The sequence below is a fragment of the Leuresthes tenuis genome, unplaced genomic scaffold (genome assembly GCF_036924035.1).
Source record: "Leuresthes tenuis unplaced genomic scaffold, fLeuTen1.0.hap1 SCAF_35, whole genome shotgun sequence".
Lineage (NCBI taxonomy): Eukaryota > Metazoa > Chordata > Actinopteri > Atheriniformes > Atherinopsidae > Leuresthes > Leuresthes tenuis.
The window spans coordinates 669,068-692,199 of record NW_027325389.1 but is presented as its reverse complement, the minus strand read 5'-3'; the positions used below and the strand labels follow the sequence as shown (position 1 = coordinate 692,199).

General features: G+C 45.8%; 1 protein-coding gene across 1 annotated transcript in view; it reads left to right on the top strand.

Moving 5' to 3' along the window:
• The window catches only part of syn3 (synapsin III), a 108,255-nt gene that overhangs the window by 20,304 nt on the left and 64,819 nt on the right, over nt 1–23,132 (top strand). Inside the window, exons 2-4 of the mRNA XM_072379125.1 lie at nt 15–449; nt 11,329–11,386; nt 22,185–22,276. Coding sequence (XP_072235226.1) covers nt 70–449; nt 11,329–11,386; nt 22,185–22,276 — 530 coding nt within the window. The 5' untranslated portion in view covers nt 15–69. The remainder of the gene's footprint in view (nt 1–14; nt 450–11,328; nt 11,387–22,184; nt 22,277–23,132) is intronic.

Sequence of the window (23,132 nt, the reverse complement as noted above, 5' to 3'; positions counted from 1 at the left end):
CTGTCTGTCTGCAGGACTCCAGGTGTGCTTCCCCTCCTCTGGTTCTGACGGACCCACCTGCCCCTCACCATGAACTACCTTCGCCGGCGCCTGTCCGACAGCAGCTTTGTGGCCAACCTCCCCAACGGCTACATGATGGATCTGCAGAGGCCGACCCCCCCGGGTTCCTCCACCTCCTCGCCCGCCTCCCCGGCGACAGAGAGGAGGCAGCCCCCGAGCATCCCCAGCCAGACCCAGGGTTCTGGTTCTGGTTCTGGCTCGGCGGCTGGGTCCGGGAGCTTCCTCAGCTCCTTCTCCAGTGTGGTAAAGAGCGCACAGATGGCCCAGAGCGTGGCTGCCGCTGCTCACGCTAAATCAGCCGAGGGCCCGGCAGGCGGCGCCCAGCCGGCCAAACCCGTGGTACGCAAACCCAAGATCCTGCTGGTGGTCGATGATCAGCACACTGACTGGTGAGTGGACCGGGTCAGCATGTGTGGGCCCATATTCCCTGGGGAAGGACAGTTCTGTCCAGCTGGGAAAGTAGGTCCAGTTCAGTTAAAGCTGCTAACAGGAGGTAACCAGCCTGTGTGTGGTTCTGATTTCACCAGAACCATCAGAACCACACAGAGGCTGGTTTATCTTTCACCAGAACCATCAGAACCACACAGAGGCTGGTTCATCTTTCACCAGAACCATCAGAACCACACAGAGGCTGGTTTATCTTTTACCAGAACCATCAGAACCACACAGAGGCTGGTTTATCTTTTACCAGAACCATCAGAACCACACAGAGGCTGGTTCATATTTTACCAGAACCATCAGAACCACACAGAGTTTAGTTTATCTTTTACCAGCACCATCAGAACCACACAGAGGCTGGTTCATCTTTTACCAGAACCATCAGAACCACACAGAGGCTGGTTTATCTTTCACCAGAACCATCAGAACCACACAGAGGCTGGTTCATCTTTCACCAGAACCATCAGAACCACACAGAGGCTGGTTCATCTTTTACCAGAACCATTAGAACCACACAGAGGCTGGTTTATCTTTCACCAGAACCATCAGAACCACACAGAGGCTGGTTTATCTTTCACTTGAACCATCAGAACCACACAGAGGCTGGTTTATCTTTTACCAGAACCATCAGAACCACACAGAGGCTGGTTTATCTTTCACCAGAACCATCAGAACCACACAGAGGCTGGTTTATCTTTCACCAGAACCATCAGAACCACACAGAGTTTAGTTTATCTTTTACCAGCACCATCAGAACCACACAGAGGCTGGTTCATCTTTCACCAGAACCATCAGAACCACACAGAGGCTTGTTCATCTTTCACCAGAACCATCAGAACCACACAGAGGCTGGTTTATCTTTTACCAAAACCATCAGAACCACACAGAGGCTGGTTCATCTTTCACCAGAACCATCAGAACCACACAGAGGCTGGTTTATCTTTCACCAGAACCATCAGAACCACACAGAGTTTGGTTCATCTTTCACCAGAACCATCAGAACCACACAGAGGCTGGTTCATCTTTCACCAGAACCATCAGAACCACACAGAGGCTGGTTTATCTTTTACCAGAACCATCAGAACCACACAGAGGCTGGTTCATCTTTCACCAGAACCACACAGAGGCTGGTTTATCTTTCACCAGAACCATCAGAACCACACAGAGTTTGGTTCATCTTTCACCAGAACCATCAGAACCACACAGAGGCTGGTTCATCTTTCACCAGAACCATCAGAACCACACAGAGGCTGGTTTATCTTTTACCAGAACCATCAGAACCACACAGAGGCTGGTTTATCTTTCACCAGAACCATCAGAACCACACAGAGGCTGGTTTATCTTTCACCAGAACCATCAGAACCACACAGAGGCTGGTTCATCTTTTACCAGAACCATCAGAACCACACACAGGCTGGTTTATCTTTCACCAGAACCACACAGAGGCTGGTTTATCTTTCACCAGAACCATCAGAACCACACAGAGGCTGGTTTATCTTTCACCAGAACCATCAGAACCACACAGAGGCTGGTTCATCTTTTACCAGAACCATCAGAACCACACAGAGGCTGGTTTATCTTTCACCAGAACCATCAGAACCACACAGAGGCTGGTTCATCTTTTACCAGAACCATCAGAACCACACAGAGTTTGGTTTATCTTTCACCAGCACCATCAGAACCACACAGAGGCTGGTTCATCTTTCACCAGAACCACACAGAGGCTGGTTCATCTTTCACCAGAACCATCAGAACCACACAGAGGCTGGTCTCGGCTGCCTTTTACTCCACACGACGGATAGATTTCCTGAGCTGCAGTCGAGACACGCCGCGTCCCGTGGATCGTGTTGGACTCACTGGATCAATAAGTCTTCCGTCTCATGACTTGTTATCTGCTGCCTGGCGTTTGCTGGCAGCTGACCTCAGTGAAGCTGGGATTAGCCCATTTCAAAGCCTTCGAATTGATCCACAGAGTATTAACTCTGATGGTTCTGAAACTGATAACTGAGCTCCTTAAAGAGCTCGTTTCTCTCTGAGTCGTCAGGATGATCCAGAAGTTTTTATCCACCTGAACCAAGGCTTCGCAGACGAGGTTTGTTGTGCAGGTGCATTATTACCTGCATTTTCCATGCAGTCTCAGTTTAACTCTTAACCTCCTGCAGTGTAAATATGATGGAAATTATAATGTTTTCCATCTCCAGAAACACTGGAAGTCAGTCCCATAACGATGCTGAACTCAAGTGAAAGCAGATGATTTAGTTCATCCACAGTACTGCTACACTCTGTGAGCTCCAGGAATACATGAACCCATGTTTTTGGGTTAAAAGTGCATAGTTTTATAGTTATATTCCATCCTGACTGGCTGTTGTTCCACAGCTGGCCACCAGGGGGTGCTGTAGCGTCCTCTGGGTAAAGTCTCAGTGTGGAAGTGAGGAGCTTTGACCAGCAGATGGTGACATGTGACAGCCTCAAAAGGTTAAATGGAGCTTCTGCTGGAATAAATCCTGAATAAAAACCCTGTTTCAGCTGATTTCTCATCTTATGGGAGCAAAATTCTGTCTTTTTAACAAGCCTCTGGTCTGCAGAAGAAGATTTATTTTTGTTTTGGAGGATTTCATGAAAGTTTAGACTCATATTTTATTCATTCTGATAAGTTATTGATTAAAAAATGAGCTTTTTTAATCATTATCTTATGACTTAAAGCCCTGGGACATAAAGGTCTGCTGGGGCTCAGATTCCATTTCTTATTAGAAAGACTGTAAAACAGCAGCTGCTGCAGGTAAAATACAAAGAAAGCTGAACCGTTCCAAAGATATTCCACAGTATGAACAAGTTAGAAATAAGTCCATAAAATTCTGCTTTTCTTTTCTCTGCCTCTTCATGCTCCCCATCTCTTCTTCGTTGGTATTCTGCTCAATATTTCAGTCCAGTGCAGTTTCCCATCTTTGTGCTGAAAGAGAAGCTGCCTCCTTCCATCTTTCTGTCTACCTGCTCTATCCTCCTCTCTTTCATGACGAGCAGCTTAGCTGAGGAGCGTGCACGTGGCTCAGGAGCGTGCACGTGGCTCAGGCAGAGCCAAAGTGTCTGAGCTGGTTCTTTAGCTGTGCACAGCGACATGCACAGAGCAGAACTGACCTCAGCTTTAAGGAAACTGCATTATTGTCCCTGACTTGTTCCTGAACAAGAACCAGCCCAGATCATCAGCCCTCCACCACCGTGCTTGACAGCTGGTATGAGGTGTTTGTGCTGATATGCTGTGTTTGGTTTCCTCCAAACGTGCTGCTGTGCATTAGGACCAAACATCTCCACTTTGCTCTGGTCTGTCCAAAGGACATTGTTCCAGAAGTCTTGAGCTTTGTTCAGATGCAGCTTTGCAAACCTAAGCTGTGCTGCCATGTTCTTTTTAGAGAGAAGAGGCTTTCTCCTGCAGCCCTTCCAAACAAGCCATCCTTGTTCAGCCTTTTTCTAACTGTGCTGTCATGACCTTTAACCTTTAGCATGCTGACTGAGGCCTGTAGAGTCTGAGATGTATGACCTTTGACCTTTAACATACTAACTGAGGCCTGTAGAGTCTGAGATGTAGCTCTGGGCTTCTTCACCTTGGGGTGACCTTTAACCTTTAACATGCTAACTGAGGCCTGTAGAGTCTGAGATGTAGCTCTGGGCTTCTTCACCTTGGGGTGACCTTTAACCTTTAACATGCTAACTGAGGCCTGTAGAGTCTGAGATGTAGCTCTGGGCTTTTTCACCTTGGGGTGACCTTTAACCTTTAGCATGCTAACTGAGGCCTGTAGAGTCTGAGATGTAGCTCTGGGCTTCTTCGCCTTGGGGTGACCTTTAACCTTTAACATGCTAACTGAGGCCTGTAGAGTCTGAGATGTAGCTCTGGGCTTTTTCACCTTGGGGTGACCTTTAACCTTTAACATGCTAACTGAGGCCTGTAGAGTCTGAGATGTAGCTCTGGGCTTCTTCACCTTGGGGTGACCTTTAACCTTTAACATGCTAACTGAGGCCTGTAGAGTCTGAGATGTAGCTCTGGGCTTCTTCACCTTGGGGTGACCTTTAACCTTTAGCATGCTAACTGAGGCCTGTAGAGTCTGAGATGTAGCTCTGGGCTTCTTCACCTTGGGGTGACCTTTAACCTTTAGCATGCTAACTGAGGCCTGTAGAGTCTGAGATGTAGCTCTGGGCTTTTTCACCTTGGGGTGACCTTTAACCTTTAGCATGCTAACTGAGGCCTGTAGAGTCTGAGATGTAGCTCTGGGCTTTTCCACCTTGGGGTGACCTTTAACCTTTAACATGCTAACTGAGGCCTGTAGAGTCTGAGATGTAGCTCTGGGCTTCTTCACCTTGGGGTGACCTTTAACCTTTAGCATGCTAACTGAGGCCTGTAGAGTCTGAGATGTGGCTCTGGGCTTTTTCACCTTGGGGTGAACTAAGATCATTGCTGGTGTCTTTCCTCCTTGGCATTAGAAAGCGCTGTGTTAGGTCAGTTAGCTCCTCTGCTATGGACCAGACAAAAGAGTGTTTACGCTCTTTTTCACATGACTTCGTATCATTATTGTGTCCATTTAAGAGCAACATCAGAACCTTTAGTTGTCGTTTATCTGGAGAACCAGCCTGTAGGGGCCATTTCATTAGATCTCACTGACTGCTGTCAGCAGCATCAGCTGACGTCAGTGCTGGAAGCCTCCTGCGTGCACCTGAAGATAAGCAGAGACCTTCTTCTGCAGCTTCCTACTGTGAAGGGCACAGGAGGAGACTGAAGCAGTAGCTGAACACAAGCTAAGTGCATAAAAGGCCTGTGACAGGCAGTGCTTTCAGGAATCTATGAATATTGGGAAAATGTGTTTTGTTTTGCTTTTCAAATCTCTGCTGCTTTGCTCCAATGACACAGTTAAGATAAAAGTCTGGAATCAGATTGGCTTTCAGCCCCCGTGCCGACTCCAGATGTGAGATTGTTTTTGTTTTTTAAGCCACACGAGTCCAGCGGTCTTCCAGCAGTCGCTGTCTAAACAGATGCGGTGTGCTTTTCATGCATTTCCATGAATCAACATCGATCTTATCCCGTCTGCGGTCACCGGTTTAACTGGAGCTGCAGCAGCCAGCAGACACACGTTTTCTGGAGGAAAAGCTGCGATAGGCAGATGGATGTCAGACCCAGGAGCTCAACAAACAGCCACTAAAACCTCGACTCCACTCAGAATCTAATGTTTAACCGTGTATTTTAGGACATTAAAGGTGTCTTCGTGGCAAAGTATTCCCCAGATATAAAGTATTCCCCAGACATAAAGTATTCCCCAGACATAAAGTATTCCCCAGACTTAAAGTATTCCCCAGACATAAAGTATTCCCCAGACATAAAGTATTCCCCAGACATAAAGTATTCCCCAGACATAAAGTATTCCCCAGGCTTAAAGTATTCCCCAGATATAAAGTATTCCCCAGACATAAAGTATTCCCCAGACATAAAGTATTCCCCAGACATAAAGTATTCCCCAGACATAAAGTATTCCCCAGACTTAAAGTATTCCCCAGACATAAAGTATTCCCCAGACATAAAGTATTCCCCAGACATAAAGTATTCCCCAGACTTAAAGTATTCCCCAGACATAAAGTATTCCCCAGACATAAAGTATTCCCCAGGCTTAAAGTATTCCCCAGACATAAAGTATTCCCCAGACATAAAGTATTCCCCAGACATAAAGTATTCCCCAGACATAAAGTATTCCCCAGACATAAAGTATTCCCCAGGCTTAAAGTATTCCCCAGACATAAAGTATTCCCCAGACATAAAGTATTCCACAGACATAAAGTATTCCCCTCACTCTAATCCGTAACCCTCACAGCTGAAGGCCGAACCCTAATATTTGGGTTACAGCTCCTCCCCATCATGTTTGGGACAGAGTCCCATCTTTCTCTGGGCCTCAGAGTAATCCTCCAGCACCAAACAGCAGAAAACTTTGGTCTAGTTGAGGGAACCATCTGGCAGGGTCAACAGGTCCTTTCTTTCTCCATCTTTGCTCGTTATCCACCAGGTGAGGCCACATCTTTTCCTGACTCCCGGCTCTACAGGAGAGGAATGCCGTTAATTAACGGCTTCATTAACCTACAGCCCTGCTGCACAACAAGTGCCTAAAAAATCAGGATTTTCTTCCTTACCACACGCCACCAACTGACATTAACCAATCAGCTGACCAATCACAGCAGACTGCTGGGCCTTAAAGAGACAGGAGCTAAAACTGCAGAAAAATGTATTTCTGATTGAAGCATTTAAACCCCAAAACCAACATGTCCTTGATCTTTGGCTATGATGTCACATTGGTTAGTCATCTGTGTGTCCAGGCGCTCTGAATAGCCCCGACTATGAGGGTGTCCGTCCATCCACCTTCACCCCCTGAGGCTGAATTTCCCCCTGGTCATTCCAGCCGAGAGGCTGGGGTCTCTGGGGAAACCCTGCTCTGCCCTGACAGCCTTGGCTTCCAGCAGTGACTGAAGCACAATAGCAGTACACAGCACTGAGAGCATCACCGCAACCACCAACAATTCCTCCCTTTCTCCCTCCGTGTCCCTCTCGCTCCCTCCCTTTCAGGCCGGCACGCAGGTCCATTTGCCAAGAAGCCGTCAGTCTGTTTGCACTGTGCTCTGAATGATACGAGCATCTGATTGCTCAATTCAGTCCTGCTCTGGCAAAGTGTTTGCGTCTACTCGTACATAGCAGAGTACTGTGAGATCATCTGGTTTCCCGAGCCTTGTGAAGAGGGTCTTAGCTTAATGTTATGTCTACAGAAGAAGCAGGGAGCCCACACACTGACTGAAGGAAGCTGAGAATCCCCTTGTGGGGTTTGTTAATCTTCTCTGTGCCTTACGAAGGGGCAAAAGTTCAGGAACTGAAGAGCAAACGGTGCTGGTGCTATTTTTAAAGTGCTTAAAAGGTAAAGAAGGTACAGAAGTCTGCTGGGATCTGAGTGGGAAGAGGTTCTGACTGTTCAGAACTGGAATCCACATTCATTCATTAGGTTGTTTCCCCCAGAAGTGTTTTATGCATAGAACCTGAGTTTCCTTTGGTGGGCTTTGGGGGGTGTCTGAAACTTCCACTGCAGGGGGGGGGCAGTGAGTCGGCTCACCTTCCATCCTCTTATTGAAAGTGATTTGAACATTTCTCCAGGGTTAGAACCATGGTTGGGTTTACAGCCCTGGGTTTGGGTTAGGGTTAAAGCTTAAAGTTTCAGGCTCTGACTGTAATAACTCTGTGGATAAACCACTTGTTGCTCGTGGTCATACTTACAGACCGCACCGGCCCGGAGATGGAAGTGAATCGGTGATCTATTGATGTGATAAACATGTTGTTTTTCTGAAAAGGATTGATGCTGCTGGGTTCTTTGGCCGATGGTCTGCTTATCCTGAGCTATTGTTCTATTTCTGTACTGAATGAGCCGTAAGAAGTGAGGGACAGCTGAGACATCTGGCCAGCTGTTTCCTCCATTATACGCCCCCACCCTTCCTCGGTCTGACTGGAGCTCTGATGCAGTTTTATCTGCAGAAAAGTCAGAGGAAGCTTTAGCGATCGGCCCAGGTCACACTTTAACCACGGAGATGCAGACCACGTCTGACTCGTGAGTCCTCTGCTGTGATTGGCTGCCATTGGCGTGCCGGTTTGTCCGTCCTCTCGCCGCCGAACCGGTTGAAGCCGAAGTGCATCGTCCCTGATTCTGGTTCCACTGGAGGTTCAGACGAGGAAGAATCAAAGAGAAGCAAAGAGAAATGACTTAGACTTAGAAAACTTGTTTTACAGTACAATCATTGACATATAATCTATAAACAGACATTGAACCAGACATTTACATCACTATATGTCTAACACATAAACACTCATCAGTTAAATATAGAACACTAAAATAGAGCATATTGCCCTTCCCTACCAAGCCTAATGTCATAAATAAATCTACAGCCCTATTTATCTAATAACATGTATGTCAAGTACAGTAAGAAGCACTTCCCTAGAAGCCTATGTGTCATAAATAAATTAAACTGCTATGCAGTGCTACTAATATTGTTCTAGTCGTACTGTTCTTGTTAGTTAGTTAGTTAGTTAGCAGTTAGTTAGTTAGTTAGCAGCTTACAGCTGCCAGTTCTTTAAAAGCCGTGTTATTTTTTAACAGCATTAAGGTGTAACTGCCCTGATGTTTGCCCATTTACACGATGCATTCTCAGACTCAAGGAAGGACTCTTTCCTAGCCTGAGAAGGACTTGAATAGACCCATCCTACCAAGGAAGCATCCCTTATTTTGAGAAACTTTCAGTGTCGCTTCGTATCTCGTAGACGCGTTCAACAACGTATGATGTTGTGCATAGAGCTCAAATCTGCTGCCCCCAAGTGGCCAAAAACCTGTTATTGTGGGATGAAATATCCAGCTTGGGAAGCCTCTGTCCTACTGCCCCTACAGGTGGCAGGCGGTATTACATCCATTCAGGTGGCAGGAGGTATTACACCCCTACAGGTGGCAGGCGGTATTACATCCATTCAGGTGGCAGGAGGTATTACACCCCTACAGGTGGCAGGCGGTATTACACCCCTACAGGTGGCAGGCGGTATTACATCCATTCAGGTGGCAGGAGGTATTACACCCCTACAGGTGGCAGGAGGTATTACACCCCTACAGGTGGCAGGAGGTATTACATCCATACAGGTGGCAGGAGGTATTACACCCCTACAGGTGGCAGGAGGTATTACACCCCTACAGGTGGCAGGCGGTATTACACCCCTACAGGTGGCAGGCGGTATTACACCCCTACAGGTGGCAGGAGGTATTACACCCCTACAGGTGGCAGGCGGTATTACATCCATACAGGTGGCAGGAGGTATTACACCCCTACAGGTGGCAGGAGGCATTACACCCCTACAGGTGACATGCGGTATTACACCCCTACAGGTGGCAGGAGGTATTACACCCCTACAGGTGGCAGGAGGTATTACACCCCTACAGGTGGCAGGAGGTATTACACCCCTACAGGTGGCAGGAGGCATTACACCCCTACAGGTGGCAGGCGGTATTACATCCCTACAGGTGGCAGGAGGTATTACACCCCTACAGGTGGCAGGAGGTATTACACATCCATGAACTTTACTGCTTTTCAGGATGTTTGTTCCTCCCTTAGATATCAGACCACAAAGTCTTCTTAAGTTGGTCGTAGGAGGGGACGATGGCGCCACTACATGCAGAGCTTCAACCACGAAATCTACTTCGACATTTACGCAATAAAACACTTTGGTTTAGATAAGACCATCAGTTGGTAAGAATTAGGACTAAAATACATTAATTTTACAACTCTTTAACCATGTTAACACTTCACATATTCTTCAAACGTCTCAGCATGAACAAAAGCCTCAAAATGATGAATGTTTATCATAGAAAACAGGTTTTGTTCACATATTATTACCACGACACCAACTTCTTTGGGGGGGAATGTTAAAACAATCAGTGATAATGACAAAAATACCAAAAACCCAGGAAGGGCAGCTGGGTTTGTCCCCATGTGTGACTCATACTCTTTCTATTAGTGGTGCACAAAAGAAGGAACACATTTTCAGGGTAGAAGAAGAAGAAATTCAGCTTGGCGGTGTTTATGTTCTGGGTGTGGGCCTAATGGAGAGATGGGGAGCTCAGACCTCCTTCCAAAGCTGAGTGTTTTTGTTTGAACTCATTTAAAACTCTTGTTCATTGATCACTTAAACTAATGAAACATCATTTTTAGCCAGTGAGCCCGATGCTCTGTGGCAGTGGTGCTTCCAACAGATGGGGGGGGGGGTTAACTGTTTAGTGTGCAGGTCTGTCCTGCTGAAGATTCATGGCCTCCACCGAACACTTTGAAGTCAAACAGCTGGGAGACGTTAAGATCCTCCTCGATGGCTGTAATGAACATTAATGAGCAGACCTTAGAGGACAGATAAAGGCCGATGAAAAGGACGGCCGAGTCGCAGCAGCGCTTTGTTTAGTGAGAGGAAAATGGTGCAAAAGGGAAATGTGTTTGAGGAGGAGTAAGTTCAAAAGGCACTCAAACTCCCCAACAGCCTGTCCCAGAAACCAAAGGCCTGTAGCCTAGATAGACAGTCAGCTGCTCTCAGCTTCAGCTGCAAGCCTTTAGCAGAAGGTTCTGTTTGCAAAAGGAGAGATTTTAGTTTCTATAAAAACAGAAGGCCAGAAACTAAGGAAGAAACCGCCCGATCAAACGTTTACCTTCTATCGTTAATACCGATGGAAATAAGCAACACGAGCCTCTGAGCCCAGAGCTAAATGATTCTGTGACATTATGCACAATAACTGCAATCCTGTGCTTCAGACCCTGGAAAGTAGTTTGGTCCAGGAGGGGTGGAGAAAAGTCCTGCATCAGTGCAGGATCCAAAACACGATAGCAATGCGAGTTATCAGTTAGTGGGTTCCCATTTCTGATGAATTAAAGTTAGAAGAGATGTTTTAGTTCCACCTTTAACTAAATAAAACCCCCCATCTGTTTGCTGTCTTTGTTAAATGAAACCTTGCAGCTCTCCTGTTTACCGGAGAGCCTGAAGGTCACATTCTGCGCCCACAGAAAATGTGAGTCATTATTTTGCCTTCTTTGCAAGGTATTTCAGAAGCCATGTTGAAAGTTTAACTGGCCTTCGATGAAATAAACAAAAGGATATTTTGAGGTTGTTTTGACTGGGAGGAATGTGTGGAACATGTGCTCCGATGTGCAGGAGGGGAAGCCTCGTGTTGCCGTATCCTGTCTGTGTGAAGAGGTCTGATGTTTTAAATGTTTAAAATGTGTTTGTTTTATATTCCCACGCAGGGCCAAGTATTTCCGGGGGAAGAAGCTGAACGGAGAGTACGAGATCCGAGTGGAGCAGGTACAGAATTCCCTCGTGCTTTGATTTACTGACACTAAAAAGGATTCTTCTGGATGACTTTTTATAGTCACAAAGCAGCTTATAGAGGAGTAGTTTGACATCATGGCAACACACTTCCTGGCCCTGAGTTAGAGAGCAGAAGAGATTTATTTATAACGTATGTGAGGATGTTTGGTTTGACCTTTTGACCTTTTGACCTTTTGACCTGTGATCAGCCACAATGCAAAGCCACAGGTAAAGTGAATAATTCAAACTGCGATCCTCCAAAGTGAGAGCGCTCTGACTGCTGTGAGGCACTGACTGATGGGTGTTTTAGGGTGGAGGTGTGTCACCATCAGTCTCCAGAACAAAAAATATCAGATGATTCTACACACTGATCACAGCCCAGCTGAAAGTTAAACTCCAAAGCGAGCTCAAGTCCGAAGGGGCTGATAAATGTCATCAGACAGCAGCTGAACTGGGGAGTCTTCATGATAATTAGTTTAATATCGCCACAAACCAGATGTTTTTCCACTTTGTTTTCCGCAGCAGAGCAAAGCTAAAGCACCAACAACAGCAGCAACACAACCAAGAGCAGCCCACAGCTCCTCATATTTCTGATACTGCCCCCTCGGAGAGCTGCTACGTTTTACATGTGCTAACCTCGGAGAGCTGCTATGTTTTACATGTGCTAACCTCTGAGAGCTGCTACGTTTTACATGTGCTAACCTCGGAGAGCTGCTATGTTTTACATGTGCTAACCTCTGAGAGCTGCTACGTTTTACATGTGCTAACCTCGGAGAGCTGCTACGTTTTACATGTGCTAACCTCTGAGAGCTGCTACGTTTTACATGTGCTAACCTCTGAGAGCTGCTACGTTTTACACGTGCTAACCTCTGAGAGCTGCTACGTTTTACATGTGCTAACCTCTGAGAGCTGCTACGTTTTACATGTGCTAACCTCTGAGAGCTGCTACGTTTTACATGTGCTAACCTCTGAGAGCTGCTACGTTTTACATGTGCTAACCTCTGAGAGCTGCTACGTTTTACATGTGCTAACCTCTGAGAGCTGCTACGTTTTACATGTGCTAACCTCTGAGAGCTGCTACGTTTTACGTGTGCTAACCTCTGAGAGCTGCTACGTTTTACATGTGCTAACCTCTGAGAGCTGCTACGTTTTACACGTGCTAACCTCGGAGAGCTGCTACGTTTTACATGTGCTAACCTCTGAGAGCTGCTACGTTTTACATGTGCTAACCTCTGAGAGCTGCTACGTTTTACACGTGCTAACCTCTGAGAGCTGCTACGTTTTACATGTGCTAACCTTTGAGAGCTGCTACGTTTTACATGTGCTAACCTCTGAGAGCTGCTACGTTTTACATGTGCTAACCTCTGAGAGCTGCTACGTTTTACATGTGCTAACCTCTGAGAGCTGCTACGTTTTACATGTGCTAACCTCTGAGAGCTGCTACGTTTTACATGTGCTAACCTCTGAGAGCTGCTACGTCTTACATGTGCTAACCTCTGAGAGCTGCTACATTTTACATGTGCTAACCTCTGAGAGCTGCTACGTTTTACATGTGCTAACCTTTGAGAGCTGCTACGTTTTACATGTGCTAACCTCTGAGAGCTGCTACGTTTTACATGTGCTAACCTCTGAGAGCTGCTACGTCTTACATGTGCTAACCTCTGAGAGCTGCTACATTTTACATGTGCTAACCTCTGAGAGCTGCTACATTTTACATGTGCTAACCTCTGAGAGCTGCTACGTTTTACATGTGCTAACCTCTGAGAGCTGCTATGCTTTACATGTGCTAACCTCTGAGAGCTGCTACGTTTTACATGTGCTAACCTCTGAGAGCTGCTATGCTTTACATGTGCTAACCTCTGAGAGCTGCTACGTTTTACATGTGCTAACCATTGTTGAGATTGGAGCTGTCTTTGGTGGGTTTTTATGGGAGAAGAATACGGAACCACAAAAAGCTGATTTTATGGCCTGTTTGCTCAACTCTCCACTGTTGTGGTCACATGTTCTGTCTGAGAACGTCTGGAGCTGGAAAGACTTTTCCTTTTGAGGCGTCATACTTATTGAACCCCACTAAAACGTGACAGATTTAATTAGGCCCCTGAAGTCGATATTCAGGCAATGTGTGACCTACTTAGATCTTGTTGGACCCTCTGCCCATTCCCAGAAGCCCTCTGCACAACTCAGTTGCTAATTGCCTTCAGCAGCCAAACTCTTCGTGGGCAGTTTGTGCACCTCGCTGAGAGTCTGAGGATGGAAACCTGATCGCTGTGTGAAAGGCAACAAGGCAAAGATTAACCCTTTAAAGTTATACCAATCAGAGCAGGGAGGCTGATTGCACTCTCTCTCCTCTTCCCATGAATCCTGAGCAGTTCTTCCCTTGTGTGTTCTTCATGGATTGACGTTGGACTCAACAATCATAAGCTATTTGCTATCGGACAGGTTAATGTGGGGATAAGCCTTTAAAGCTGTGCCCTCGTGCCCCAAACCAGCATCACGCTTTCCTGACCTGCTTGCTGCCATATAAGGTGCCATCTCTGCAGCTGAGGCTCACCACAGCATGTAATGCTGCAGAGGGGCAGGCCTGGGACGAATCTCTGTGGAAGACAAGAGGAAAGAGGCTCTGGTTCCTGCCACCATAGCAGCTTTGTACGCCCGTTATCACGGACTCCTCCCTCCTTTCTACACGACCCACTTCGAAGTCACATCGGGGCGACGCCTGAGGCCCTGTGTGCTCAGTCTTGACCGCCAATCACATGCTTTTGGCGGCTTCTTTGTGCTACTACACTAAACCACTGCTTTTTAACAGAAGTACGATGTTCTGAACCCGCCCTCAAATATATCTGTACAGCTTCAAACCCAAAAGAAAATCAGACTGACATGTGGAGACGTTTCCTCTGAAACACCAAACCACCGGTTGTCATTTTCTGTTATTAGTTTAATTTCCTACCAACCCAATAAATAGTTGGTAAATAAAAATGACTTGCAATCCGGAGAAGTGAGCTGCAGCTTATTTTCTCCACATCGGTGCTGTGTCATGTCCTCGAGCCCAAAGTCCAACAGTAAAAACAGTAAAAAGTGATGCTGAATTCCCCATAAAGCTGCTCTCATTCACACATGTGTTTGGTCAGAAACTAAAATCAGCCCATTAAGACTGAGTCAGCTCACTTACAGCGTTTCCAGTGTCGCTAAACTCCTGCTTTTGAGGAGGTTTGGTGGAACTTCGGCCCTGGACAGATCCGGTGGAACCGGGTCGGGTTTGTTGGCCTTTCTTGCTCCGATACCTTGACTTTGTCGTCCCTTGGAGCTAATCAGGAGGTATTTGGGGTCATCCGGATGTTTCCAGATGTTGCTTCAGTATATCCACATCATCTTCTCCCATGATGCCATCTGTTCTGTGAGGTGCAGCCGAGCAGCCCTCAGCATGATGCAGCCACCACCGTGCTTCACGGTTGGGATGGTGTTCTGAGGCCCGCAGCTTCCTCCTTTTTCTTCCAAATGTCCTGTTGATGGTTCTGTCCAAACAGTTGAGTTTCAGCTCCATCAGAGCACAGGACCCTCTGCAAACATTAAGATCTTTGTTCTCCCGGCTGAGTGTCCTTTCAGCTCATGTTTTACTGCGAATAATCAGACTGTCGGACCAGTTTCAGCAGCATCTTCATAAGCTCTGGAGCTGCATCTCCTCCCTGACTGCTGTGATGGTTGTGCACCCACAGGTGGCCATAAGAAGCTCCTGAATCTCAGACAAGATACATTTAATGTGTGCGAATACACATTTAACAAATTAAATGTTGGTGATCCTAACTGACCTAAAACTGAAAGAAAAAGCTTTTCTGAAGTGGATGGAAACCTTCATTCAGAACACTGCTGCATCCCCCTGACCCTGGAGCTGAGGGGGATTAGGCCTTTTCCATGGCCTGGAAGTGTCCCGGAGGTGTCCCGGAGGTGTCCCGGAGGTGTCCTAGAGGTTTCCCTGAGGTGTCCCTGAGGTGTCCTAGAGGTTTCCCTGAGGTTTCCCAGAGGTTTCCCTGAGGTGTCCTAGAGGTTTCCCTGAGGTTTCCCAGAGGTTTCCCTGAGGTTTCCCTGACGTTTCCTAGAGGTGTCCCTGAGGTTTCCTAGAGGTGTCCCTGAGGTGTCCTAGAGGTTTCCCTGAGGTGTCCTAGAGGTTTCCCTGAGGTGTCCTAGAGGTTTCCCGGAGGTGTCCTAGAGGTTTCCCGGAGGTGTCCTAGAGGTTTCCCTGAGGTGTCCTAGAGGTTTCCCTGAGGTGTCCTAGAGGTTTCCCTGAGGTTTCCCTGAGGTTTTCCGGAGGTGTCCTAGAGGTTTCCCTGAGCTTTCCCGGAGGTGTCCTAGAGGTTTCCCTGAGGTGTCCTAGAGGTTTCCCTGAGGTTTTCCGGAGGTTTCCCTGAGGTTTTCCGGAGGTTTCCCTGAGGTTTCCCGGAGGTGTCCCTGAGGTGTCCTAGAGGTTTCCCTGAGGTTTTCCGGAGGTTTCCCTGAGGTTTTCCGGAGATTTCCCAGAGGTTTCCCTGAGATTTTCCAGAGGTGTCCTAGAGGTTTCCCTGAGGTGTCCTAGAGGTTTCCCTGAGGTTTTCCGGAGGTGTCCCGGAGGCGCAGCCTCAGCAGAGCCAAACTGAGTGCCTCCTCATTTAAAGTGTTGCACTCTGGGTGTTTTTCACCACGTCTGCGTTGCTTATTGTCATGTTAGAAATGATCCGTTGTGAAAAGTCAACTGTTGTTGTCCAGAGGCCAGAGAAACTGCCTGTTTACGACCCACAACACATTAACGCAGCAATCCACTCAAACCAATTACAGCGAGCTGAACCAGCGAGTTGTCTGTGAAAGGGCGAGGGGCCGTTCTGCAGGGTTTGTGGTCCCGTGTGGTTTGGGTCATGTGGGCCAACATCTGCCCGGCAGCCGTGTGACCTCGGCGCTGACCGCGCTGCTTTCTGCTGCAGTCACGCCAGCTCGTCATCCCTTCGTTTAGCAGCCTGTGAAACGGGTCATCGAGGCACAGATAACTGTCTCAGCCAGCTGACTTAGCCAGCTGCTCTCATTCCCTCCCTTGCATTTAGCATCTGTCTTAAATTTCAGCATTTAGTGCCTCAATGGATTAATTCACTGCAACACAAGGTGGTTGTGATTAACAGCAAATATAAACCCATTTACTTCAGACTTCACAATTGCATCAGTATGTGATTCAGCCAAGCTTATCAAGAAATGACCAAAATATCTGCCACGCAGCTACTGTTGGTTTCCAGCGAGCTGAATCAAGTGCTCCCTGCTGCACGAAGCTCTGTTTATAGAAAGTTCTCTATCCAGTCTTTTATTTCAACCAGACCTCGGTTTGCAGAGTGGAATTAAAGAGGAAAAGCAATAAAAGACGCACTTTGTAAAAGAAATAGAGAAAAAAAAAAACTGCTGCTTTCAAATGAGAAGAAACCACAGGAGAAAGCCTGTGTTAGCATGTTTTTATCAGCTTATTTTTTCCATTTGGACAGCAAGAGAGGGCCAAAAATAATAGAAATGAAAACAACAACTGTCATTAGAACAAGGTGAGCTGTAAAAGGAGAGTAAGAGGCAGCTGGAGGGATTAAAAACAAAGGTCAGCTACTTTTAATCTCTATAAACAGACTTTGTTGCTCTTTATTGTGACCAAACCTGTAAATTATGCCTCAGACTGATGATATAACTGCAGGAGGATTCCTAAAGATGATGTGCTGTGAAAGTGAAACTGATCCCTGGACACCGGGCCTGGGGGGGGGGGCACAGACCACCACAGACAGTATTAGAGCGCTGGTCCAACTCTGCCCTCCTGTCACCTGAAACTTTAGCTCCTTTCAGGTTTAACTTTAGTGAGAGTCGAGGTGAGATTCAACTCATTCCAGCTCTTTATTCTTTTACTTCAAACTGTTTAAACTTTGCCCTGAACTTGCTTTTTATTTTGGGCTCTCTCAGCTTCTCAGGTGATTTTTCCCAGGTTGTCCTCACCTAAAGGCGCCTGAACGTCCCGCGCCTCAGTCTCACGGGTTAGTCTAAAAATACCCCCAATGAGCTGCTGTCGGTGTTTATTATAGCGTCCAGCGTGGCGTGGCGTGGCGGGAAGGCCAGAGGGCAGACAACACTCGGGGATGGATGACGCTCCACATTGTTCTGTCTTGTTCTAATGTTGCCTCCAAACTGCCGTCAGGTGTGAGTCTGTCCATGGAAATAGACTCAGCACAGCTTCACCGTGCCTTTGGTTGTTGTATGAGCTGGTGGCGAGCAGTGGGAGGGGCTTAAGGCGAGGGTGGAAGCTCAGTTTATGTCCAACCGTCCAAAACTGCGTGTTTACTGGGGGGTCATCTGAAAAGCATCCTGAACTCAGCCAACAGATGAGAAGAATCAGCTCTGGAGGCAGTTTGTCCCGTGGATCACTTCCTGTTTTCCTTTCCCAGGGCAGGACTCAGTGTCTGAATGCGTTACCGTGATGGTAACCATGGCGCTGTGAAAAGCCTCCCGTCCTGGCTGCTGGGCCTGAACCAGCCGCTTCGTCGATCACTGCCCAATGACTACGCCTGTTGGCGCTCCTCTGGTGGTTAACCAGCCAGTCGGAGGGGGCGTGGAGTCCAAAATGCTGCTCTCCTTTTATCTGGCTGCAGCAAAAGTCAGCGTAGGCCGGTGTTTGGGAGGAATAAGGTGCCTTCGGTAGGCTTCTCTGGTTTCTGAGCCTAACCCACCCGGGTTTGAGCAGCGTGTCACTGGCGCCCTGCTGTCTTTGAAATGGGATTAAGGCATTTACTCCCCCCCTGAGAGGGAAAAACAGTGGATAAAAGAGGTGTTTTCCCTCTCTCTGTCCTGGAGAAAACAAAAATACAGAGTTTCCTCACGTCAGCACATTCTTCTGGGTTGGGGTATAAACTCCTATAAACCACGTGCACCGCAGCTCTGGATGAAAGGAAAACCTTTTCTGATAATATTTCCCTTTATGTGTGGATGAAAGCCCGAGCAAAGCTGTTAACGCAGGTTTAGAATATCAAATGACAGCCAAAGCTTGGGAAGGTGCAGATAGAAATTGATTTAATTTCCCACGTAAATCAGAGCTGAGTTGAGTCGAGGGTCATCTGGGGGATTTGCTTCAGTTCGTTTATCAGGGCTGATCTGTGAGGCTCCGCCTGCTTTATGAAGCGCAGAAAAGCTTGCCTCAGGTTTGTGTCGCTGTGAGGCGTCACACTGAGCTCTTTATTCTGTCCATCATACGGGAATGTTCCTCAGTGTTTGCAGCACAGCTCTAATTAATGCTGTGATGTCACAAGTGATGCCGAGTTGTCCTCTGACATCATCATGTGTCTGTGTCACGGTCATGTTGCTTTCCGCTTTACAACCTCAGAAGTCCAACCGCACCCGGTTCAGCTGGTGAGGAAACAGATTCAATCCTGATTCAACGAAAAAAAATAAAACAGAAAAAACAGAAAAAAAACACAAAATAAAACAGAAAACTACAAAATAAAACAGGAAAAGCACAAAATAAAACAGAAAAAGCATAAAATAAAACAGAAAACCTCAAAATAAAACAGAAAACCACAAGATAAAACAGAAAACTACAAAATAAAACAGGAAAAAACACAAAATAAAACAGAAAACTACAAAATAAAACAGAAAACCACAAAATAAAACAGAAAAAGCACAAAATAAAACAGAAAACCTCAAAATAAAACAGAAAACCACAAGATAAAACAGAAAACTACAAAATAAAACAGGAAAAGCACAAAATAAAACAGAAAAAAACACAAAATAAAACAGAAAACTACAAAATAAAACAGAAAACCACAAAATAAAACAGAAAAAGCACAAAATAAAACAGGAAAAGCACAAAATAAAACAGGAAAAGCACAAAATAAAACAGAAAAATCACAAAATAAAACAGGAAAAGCACAAAACAAAACACAAAAAAACACAAAATAAAACAGAAAACCACAAAATAAAACAGAAAAACCACAAAATAAAACAGGAAAAGCATAAAATAAAACAGAAAACCTCAAAATAAAACAGAAAACCACAAGATAAAACAGAAAACTACAAAATAAAACAGGAAAAGCACAAAATAAAACAGAAAAAAACACAAAATAAAACAGAAAACTACAAAATAAAACAGAAAACCACAAAATAAAACAGAAAAAGCACAAAATAAAACAGGAAAAGCACAAAATAAAACAGGAAAAGCACAAAATAAAACAGAAAAATCACAAAATAAAACAGGAAAAGCACAAAACAAAACACAAAAAAACACAAAATAAAACAGAAAACCACAAAATAAAACCGAAAAACCACAAAATAAAACAGGAAAAGCACAAAATAAAACAGAAAAACCACAAAATAAAACAGGAAAAGCACAAAATAAAACAGAAAAACCACAAAATAAAACAGGAAAAGCACAAAATAAAACAGAAAAAAACACAAAATAAAACAGAAAACCACAAAATAAAACAGAAAAACCACAAAATAAAACAGGAAAAGCACAAAATAAAACAGAAAAAAACACAAAATAAAACAGAAAACTACAAAATAAAACAGAAAACCACAAAATAAAACAGAAAAACCACAAAATAAAACAGAAAAACCACAAAAAAACAGGAAAAGCACAAAATAAAACAGAAAAAAACACAAAATAAAACAGAAAACCTCAAAATAAAACAGAAAAAACACAAAAGTAAACAGGAAAAACTTCAAAATAAAACAGAAAAATAAAAAATAAAACAGAAAAGCACAAAATAAAAAAGGAAAAACACAAAATGAAACAGAACAAAAACTAAATAAAACCAAAAAAAAACTAAATAAAGCCGAAAAAATACAAAATAAAACAGAAAAACTCAAGTGTTACTCTGTGTTACCTTCTGCCTGGAATCCAACCCAAAGAAATGAGTTTTAATGCTCCATAGTGGAGGTGATTCTGTCCACCTCTGCAGGCAGAGACGAGCTTTTCTCCTCACAAATGTTTCCTGTCTGTGGGTTTCTCGCTGTGGCATTTCATTATTTATTTATAAAGATGATCCAGGGTTTAATCCATCAACCCCCAGGCCGTAAATCTATTTGTCCGATTAGCTGACTGCCATGTGCCGTTAGCCATGTGCTGCACATGTGCTGCGAAGGCCTTATTTCCCCCGACTCGCAGGGAAATGTTTGAATATGATAGCAATGATCCTCTCAGCCGCATTAACCAAGTCTATCTGCAGGATTTCTAAAAAAAAGAACTTGTATAACATAAAATATGTGCTACGGGAAATAAAACCAGGATTTTACGTTATGTAACCTGAGATTTACTGTGTTTTCCTGCGCCCTCATTGGCTGAGCAGGCTGAACTCTTCGCTCTGGTTTTGACACTTTAGTGGACGGAGTTTCCACTTGAATATTTATCTGTTCAGAAACATTTCAGAGTTGCTCACAGTTTGGAGGCTGAGGACTGAGTCTGCTCCACAGCTGACAGATGAAACGCAGCCGGGCTCTTCCTGCCGTGTCAAACTGAGCTCTGTTTTCCACAGAGAGGCAGCAGGCCGCTTGTTTAGGGGCCATTTAACCCTCCACATTAGAGTCATGCCTCCTACTCTAAAGGGATGTGAAGAATAACAGCTCCTCCTGTCTGGGGTCAGCTTCCTTCTGGTTCTGTAGCTGCTGCTCAGTGAGTTTTACAGTAACGCCGCCTGACGACCTCGTGTGAGGTCACGCAGAATCTGTGGGGTCACGCCGTTGTTCGGCGTTCTCGGTGCTAAATAACGCTGTGAAGTGGTGGAAGGGTTAGGATATGGTACCGCCCAGGCTCCGGGGGGCAGATATCACCACGTAACACCCTATTTTTACTGTGCTACATGCTAACATGCTAACACATGCTAACATGCTAACACATGCTAACATGCTAACAGGTTTTTTCAGTCATAAAGTTTTTAACTCTTTGGTGCCGAACAGCTTCTTCAGACACTGCAGTGATGACCGTAGTGAGAGGCTCATGCACTAAAGCAGGGAGTCAAAGATGGCCGCTGTCCTGCAGGCTTCAGACGCTTCCCTGATCCAGATCAATGCATCATTAGCAGGCTCCTGCAGAACTTAACAATCTTTCAAAGAGATCCGTTTCATCTGAAGCAGGGAAGCGTCTAAAGCCTGCAGGACAGCGGCCCTCGAGGCCCTGCATTAAAGGTCCTGCTTTTATATCCAGTCTGAAAACACACCCGTGAACATTCGGTAGCGGCTCTGCAGGAACTCCCTCGGTCAGCGCCAGCTCCACTCGTTTGGTCACCTTCATTTTGTCTTTAGTCATTTCTTTTCTGAGCAGTAGTTTGCTGAAAAGCTTATATTGAATTTCCTCTTTTTCAGCCTTGAACATCCAGAGGGTTCATTCCCAGAAGTGCAGCGTTGCCCCTCCTTTCAGTGTCTCTGGGAGTTTGCCGGAGTCGTTATGTAGCCGGGCTACGGCCTTTCACAAGGCCCTCACTGTCCTGGAGGCCACAGACTGGGGATAACTCAATTAGCCTTCTCCGACCAGCTCGCTCTGTCTCCCAACTCCTGTGTTTTACTCCCATCTGTCAAAATGCAGAATGTGCTCCACTTCCTGTCAGTTTTTTAACTTGATGTCGAGTGAAACTCCTGGAAACTGCATCCCACGACCTTTAGAAGCTGAAAGTATGAGACCAGAAAGCGATTTATTTTGACACTGAACAGATACTTTTGTGTCAGGAACACTGAGACACAGGTTTCAGTTGCTGGATGCAGAGTTTATCCTTTCTGTTTCACATTTAGATCTAAAGTTTTCTTCTGCTCTTGTGTTTCGCAGGCGGAGTTCTCAGAGGTCAACCTGGCCTCCTACGTTAACTCCGGCTGTATGGTGGACATGCAAGTCAACAAAGGAGGCACCAGAGTGGTGAGGTGAGAGGCCAACATTTATCTGCCACAGCGGGCCAGCACAGAGGCATCGGTTCTGCTTCCTCACACCTGTGGAACCCGTGGTTTATGTGCTAAATCCATGTTATGGATCCAGAGGCTGCAGCTATCGGAGTCCCGTGAGCTGACCTGAGGAGCTAGCAGTTAGCATAAGCTAATCTCACTATGTTCACCTGCAAAGTGTCACAGTGAAGCGGTTTTTGCTGTATTTTAGCACAATGCTAAGCTTTTGGGTTCGTAATTAGACTTTAAACAAACTGCTCTTTAACACAGAACTTCCTCTTCCTCCAGTGTGTTTCTTTTTAATGACGGCAGGTTTCTGTGTCGCTGCGAATGTGTACAGAAGGTAAATCCCCTGCAGTAACTTCCAGTGAGGCTCATTGTTGAAGTGGGGGATTATCTCCAGACTGAGCAGCGCTGTGTTAACTGTATTATCTGAATATCTGAGCTGCTGGTGTCGGGCACCCACTGCTCATTCTAACCCTGGGGAATAGTTCAGCTAATCGGTGCTTTTGGCCTCTGCACGGTTAGGGCTGGCTGTGGTGGAGCAGGCCTCAGTGCAGCTGATGTTCAACCTGTTGGGTCCACTCTGAGGTCACTGTGGGCTGAATCTATTTCAGTGACAGGGAAGCTGAATTGGATGCAGATGGTGGAGCTGCTGCCTCACATTCACTGCCAGATTCACTGCTTTTATGACTCTAAAACAGACTCTGAAGTATAACATTTATAACATGAAGCAAAGACCTGATAAAAGCTTCTGGAAGTGTCCTTCCTTTAAGAGTCTTTTCACAGATCGTGGCCTGATTATCTGTCGCAGGTCTGATCCTCAGCCAGTTCAAAT